The sequence below is a fragment of the Cavia porcellus genome, unplaced genomic scaffold, assembly GCF_034190915.1.
Source record: "Cavia porcellus strain 051 isolate PalLab524CR breed Dunkin Hartley unplaced genomic scaffold, mCavPor4.1 scaffold_10, whole genome shotgun sequence".
In the NCBI taxonomy this organism is placed as follows: domain Eukaryota; kingdom Metazoa; phylum Chordata; class Mammalia; order Rodentia; family Caviidae; genus Cavia; species Cavia porcellus.
Window position 1 is genome coordinate 48,197,369 of NW_026947493.1, and position 6,000 is coordinate 48,203,368.

General features: G+C 39.8%; 1 protein-coding gene across 2 annotated transcripts in view; it reads right to left on the minus strand.

Annotated features, from left to right (window-relative positions):
- The window catches only part of Trpa1 (transient receptor potential cation channel subfamily A member 1), a 42,419-nt gene extending 41,150 nt beyond the window's left edge, over positions 1-1,269 (minus strand). The window contains exons 1-2 of one of the 2 annotated variants that reach the window (XM_063256851.1): positions 1,082-1,269; positions 844-1,001 (exon numbers count right to left, since the gene is read on the minus strand). In XM_063256851.1, the coding sequence (XP_063112921.1) occupies positions 844-948 (105 nt within the window). In that variant the 5' untranslated portion in view covers positions 949-1,001; positions 1,082-1,269. Of the gene's footprint in view, positions 1-843; positions 1,002-1,081 lie in introns of those variants that run through there. The other variant, NM_001198770.1, reaches the window with a different exon arrangement.
- Positions 1,270-6,000: the final 4,731 nt, after the last annotated feature.

A 6,000-nucleotide genomic window follows, 5' to 3' on the forward strand; every position in this document is an offset into this window, starting at 1 on the left:
GTATCTTTCCCAGCCCCCAAAAAAGTTCTTGCGTTCCAATTTTTCCCTAGCTCTATATATGCTGCTTTCAAATGTGTCCAAGCTATGGGAGCTTTATGAAATGATCTCAAACTACTGCAGGTAATAAAAGGAAACATCTAAATCTCTCATTCTAAAAGCCCTAATATACCCTTAAATAGCATGAATGGTTCCACTTGATTTAGTTAATTAAGACTGAATAAAGATAATTAAACAAAAACATGAAGAAAAACTTGAAGTCTGGAGCAGTGGCATGCATCTTTAATGTCAGCAATCTGAAAGCCTGGGGTAGGAAAATCACAAATTCAAGCCTAGCTTGGGCAATTTAGGGAGGTCCTGTATCATAATAAAAAGTTAAAAAAATGGCTAAGCATGGGTAGCTTCTCAAACCCAGTGCACCTCTTGTGTGGCCACCAGCCAGAATACTGTCAGATTCTAAATGAAAACCTTCCAAAGTTCCAAGCGAAATGGCACAGGCTATATAATTGTCCTGATTTTAAGCAGTTGCTTTATTCTGTTAAAAACAAAGAAGGAACTTTTGGGTAGATCTCTGGAAAACGCAGCTGCCCACCCCTCATCAAGAAAAAGCTGAGCAAGCAACCTGCACACAGAAAGGACAAAGCAGTCACCATGCAGATGTGTCATGAGCACGGTCCAACAGGCTCGCCAGCTGTGAGGAGCACTTCCAGGGTGCAGTGCGCACCTCCTAAATCGAGCATCTTCTCTCCTCATCACGCTGATACCGGTTCGGATGTCTGAACCGGATAAGGAAACCACCAGCCCACCCCGCCCAGACTTGGAGCCCGTCCCGATGGCCCGGGGTACCTTAAAGTCCTTGGAGTCAGGCATGCTGTCGTCAACGCCCTGGTAGACTGCGCCCTGGGGCTCCGTCTCCCCAGATCTCAGCAGCTTCCTCAAGCTACGCTTCATCGTGTCCACCTGGGCGCCGCCGAGGAGCGCAGCTGCGCCCCACTCGCGGTCACCTGCGGAGAGAGAGCGCGGTCAGAGACGCGGTTGGCTGGGTCGGCACGCGCCGGCTGGGCTCCGATTCCGAGCTCCTCACCGGCCGAGATCCGAGATGAGGGGAGTGGAAAACTCCGCGTGGTGTTCGGCGGAGAACTTGGGCCACTTGTGGCGCGGTGGCTTGGGGTACTTGTAGTGCGGAGAGCAGGCGGGGCGGAGGGAGGAGGAAGGAGGCAAAAACGCAGAGCTGGAAACTGTCCGCCCTGGACGCACCCGTTTGGAGGACAACTTGACTGTCCCTGTTGGGGCGGTGCGGAGGGAGGGATCCAGGATCTATCTTAGGGGCGGGCCAAGCGTGAGGGTGGGAGGTGCACCACTGAGTACACTAGGGAAATAATTTTTGGTGCCCCCTCAAAAAAAATATCCTCCTGGACTTGTCTTGCCCTTGTTGGCCTCCTTTTGGGGACCTCTTGGATTTGGAAATAATATAGGGATTTGGGTGTTCCTTTAATTTTAATCAAAACTTCACTTTCCTGAGGCTTGGGAGAATTGTTATATCCTAGCACTGGTTTGAGGGACTAAGTTATGTCTCTTTGAAGTCAGGTTCCCTTTCCTGAGGGTAACAAAATGAACCCCCTCATGCAATGGTGTTTAAGAATGATTATAAAAAGTGACAGTCAGGTTAAACATAAGTCACTGTTGACTTCTTCTTCTTCTTTTTTTTTTTTTTTTATTTAAAGGAGAAAAAAAAACCCAAAACAGTATAAGGGTACAAGTAAATACAGACACAAAAAAACCGGTAAGACATCACTAGTTAATAGATTACATACTGTCATCTTAGAAATAGTTGTTCAAGTTACAGGATTAAAGAATACAAAGTGGACATTCAAACAGTGAGACTGCAAACAGTTGTGTTCAATGATCCAGCAAAAACTCAGTAATATGGTCATCTATCTTAACACACCTAAACACACTTGCTTGTTGTATCCTTTAAAGCACTTTTTTTTCATCTCTTTTTTACAACAAAATTTACACATTTTGGGTTTTACTACTCCCATAGTTCTTACTACTTTAGTCACTGTTGACGTCTACAAGCTTGTTTGCCTTTGGCTTTGTTCAAGGGGTTTCACTTTCAGGAGTCTGCACTGCACTTACTATTCCAGAGCATCGTCGTAAATTGTGAGCAGTAGGACATGTAACCTGTGATGAAGAAGAGTCAGGTTCTACATCTGAATGTAGAAGACAAAGCCTCTCACATCACTATTATGCTTAGACCACATGGTAAAAAGTAAGAAAACTTGTATCCAAAGCTGATAGCACTTTTCACAAAACCGAACTTAGCTTAGATAATCTTGCCTTGACAAACTCTGCTTTTTTAAGATTAACATCAGTATCTCCTGGCCTTACTCAAAACTCACATGAAATAAGGAGCTGGCATAAAGCCCGCACTCAAGACAGCTTGGTGAATTGCTTGGCATAGCAACTACATCGGGCTGAAGTTAGTAGCAGCGGAATGGTCATGAGGTCATTAAGAAACCATGAGAAGATCTCTAGAAGTATTTCAGTTCATATGGCAGCTTGCCATCCATTCCACTTTGGAGCGGAATTCCTAAGAAGAATGATGGTGAATGTATCAATGATTATCCATTAGTGATAAGTGTGGCTTGCTGAAAGCTCGGTGGGAGACAGACATGTCCAATCTAACCACCTGAACAGCTTTTCCACTCTGAATCTATGTTCAGGGAGAGCAGAGCAGGGATCAGTTGCACATCTTGCTGTGATTTAGTTGGAGTAAATAATGCATCGGGAAAACCCTATGAAGGAAAGGATCAGAGATGGGTAAAGAGAATAACTTTTGTTAAACTTTTGTTTTCTGTCTAGCATTTTACATACATCAGCTCTACTTTCTTTAAAAATAGAAATGCCTCATAAAAATAATAGGATTTTTTGTTATTATGAATTACTGTTATCCACTGTTTTTCTCTCAATGTACAACTAAATAGGATATCTAAACCCAAAGAGACTAAAAAAGAGTTTTATAAGGGGTCATATTGGAAGATGAGACAGAGGACATGTCATGGGAGCAAGCAGAAGGTGGCTGTATTGGTCCCCAAAGAAGGATTTGGGGACCAGGATCTCCTGTGGTAGAGAGGAGGCTGGAAGAAGGGTCACTTTAGGTCAGTGACCTTTCTCCGTATTATCCCTTGGTATCCTGCCAGCATGACATCTCCACAGAATGATGGTATCTGTGTTCTTGCTTGTGCACCCCATTTACATACATAAATCCCAACAATGTTATGTAAAAACAAAAAAGCATGTATCTTTCTGACTTTTATTACTTTCTGCTTTGATGCTGAAAAATATAGATGGTTGAGGTTAGATTGAATTTTGTTCTGCTTTCTACTTAAGATTGAAATGCTAGTTAATTTTTCTTTTTTGTGCTGGACTTCTCCATATGAGAAATTTTTGAGCAGTATCTTCATAAGATCTCTTAGGAATTCTTCATTTCTTATTAATTACTAAATTATTTATCCCCCCAAAACATTTCTTTTATAGGCAGGACTTCCTCTACAGCAAATTAGTGAACTTAAGATGCATAATATGGGCAGGAACAACATGATATCTAGCTATTTACAATTAGGATCTTATTTCCTTTGAACTTTAATTATTGATGAATAGTAATAAAATGCAATTGTTTTGAACCATTTATAATTTCACAAGAATAATTGTTAGAGAAAATATTCATTTATAGAAATGGCCAGTAGACAATTTTTGTTATCAGTTTATGTTTTGATATTATATTGGGCCTCATACAAGAAAGTAAAAAATAATAATAAATTATGTACTTAAATGCTCAGGAGAATAAATTTAGATTCATGCATATATCACCTCCATTATATTTTTATCAAAATACCAAACAATCAGAATTATTCTTATTTGGCTCAGTTTACCAAAATTTTACAAAGATGTTTATTTTTATATATCATTAATCTGCTACTATAGTTTTAGATTTGACAGTATATTCCTGTGTTATATTTAGTATTTTGTATTTCTAGTCTATGTTTTACATGTATACATACTTATGTGTATGTTTGTAGTAATAATGATATATTTCTACTTTGAATTATAATTTTATTAGTGCTAAATATATTTATGATGTTTAACTTAAGATTGCCAACCTGCCTAGATTAAGGCACTCCTGGGAGATGGTAAAGAACCCTTCTGGATGTCTGAAGGGTTCTATACTATCTGGATCCAGAGATGATTGACATGAAAGCCACCTAAGCAAGCAGAAAAGTCTTGCCGTGATTGTGAGCAGCATGTGCAATAAGCTTGCATCCAGATGGAATGAAAAAAGGGAATTCAGCATGCATTTGAAAAGCTGCATTTTGCTTTAGTGTGTGTCTATTGCTACTGCCATCACCTGTGGACACTGGACTGTGGTTTCTTCAGCCTTTCAACGTGGACTCACATCTACAAACCTCAGGAAGCTCCCAGGTCTTCCATATCTCAGTATGACACTGCATCCTTGATCCTTCTTGTTCTGGAACTTCCAGCTTCTTGGATTGATCACCCATGGATCCTCTGGCTCTTGAGTGTGAAGATGGTCATTGAAGGACTACTCACCCTCCAATTCTATAAGTCTGTCCAATAAATCCCTTGCATAGTTCTATATGTAAACATGTATTTCCTATTGATTCTACTCTTCTAGGAAATCCTAAGTAATACTTTTTTAATGAGAAAGTTCAACTAATCTATATTTATGATCACTAATACATTTACATTTGTTCTGTTTATAGAGATTTGAAACTTACCTACTTTCTTTTGTATTGTTTTATTTACTTTTGATGATTAAGTTTAAATTGTGAATTTTTAAGGTCTAATGATCTGAAGATTGCATCTTCAAAATTTTCTTGCAATTTTCCTTATTTGTAACAATGATACTTAAAGCTAGTGTGGTGAATTGAAAACTGATGGTAAACTTAAGCTATTTTGAAGATAACTTTATGCAATATAACAATCACTGTTAAATTCCTATCATCTTGCTTTGAAATCCTGTATTGCTATTGTTTTTTGTTGTTGTTGTCGTTTTGCTTTTGTTGTTATTGTTTTATTGCTTCTTGATTTTTCTGAATACTTTTTCTCTTTAAAATAATAATAAAAAAGCACCAGCGGAACTAAATCAGTACGGTGCTCAGTGTAGATGGCCTACATGAGGATTAATGTGTACAAAGGAGCCCTGGAGAGGAAGAGTAGTGTTGTTAGGAGCTGTTGGTTTAGGGCTGTTGTTTCTCCCAGAAGAGTTTGTCATGCTGGCTTCCCAGACATGAACTTTGCTATTATCATCAGAGGAGCTCAGGCCTTGATGCTGAGAATGGTTATGGTTCACTTTGGGGGAGCTCTGGTTCTTACTTTGAACATTGTTTCTTGGCTCTGGAGGGTAAGATGTATGCTGCTCAATCTCCAGGAGAAGATTGTCACATTGGCTTCCTGATATGAACTTGGCTGTTCTCATTGGAGGAGCTCAGGAACTCACTGTCACGAAGGCTATAGTACTTTTCAGAGGAGTCCTGGTCTTTATTTGGTCTATTATTTCTTGGCTCCAGTGTAGAACCCTCAACCAATTGGCACAGATCTTTCATTCCACTGGCATAGACTTTCTAGCTTCCACCGCTAACCTTGGGGCCTTCACAACACAGATCCATGAAACAGACTTGCATGAATCATTGTTGTGAGCTCTATGCCTCCATCTGGACACATGGGAGGCCCTGTCATGGGCCCTAGGTTTTCAGCTGAACTCATGCAAGACTTGCCATGGATCTTGGCCTTTAGCTGGATTCTCTAGGTCTGTAGTGTGTTGACAGATTTCCTGTACTTTATTTGTATTTGACTCTTGGAGTGACTATCATAAACAATACTTTAAGTTATGTGTTCTGTATATAATTGTTTTCCTTGCAACCCATGACTACAAGTATCAATCTCAAGAGTAGATGACTGTCTATCTTTCCCAATTACAAT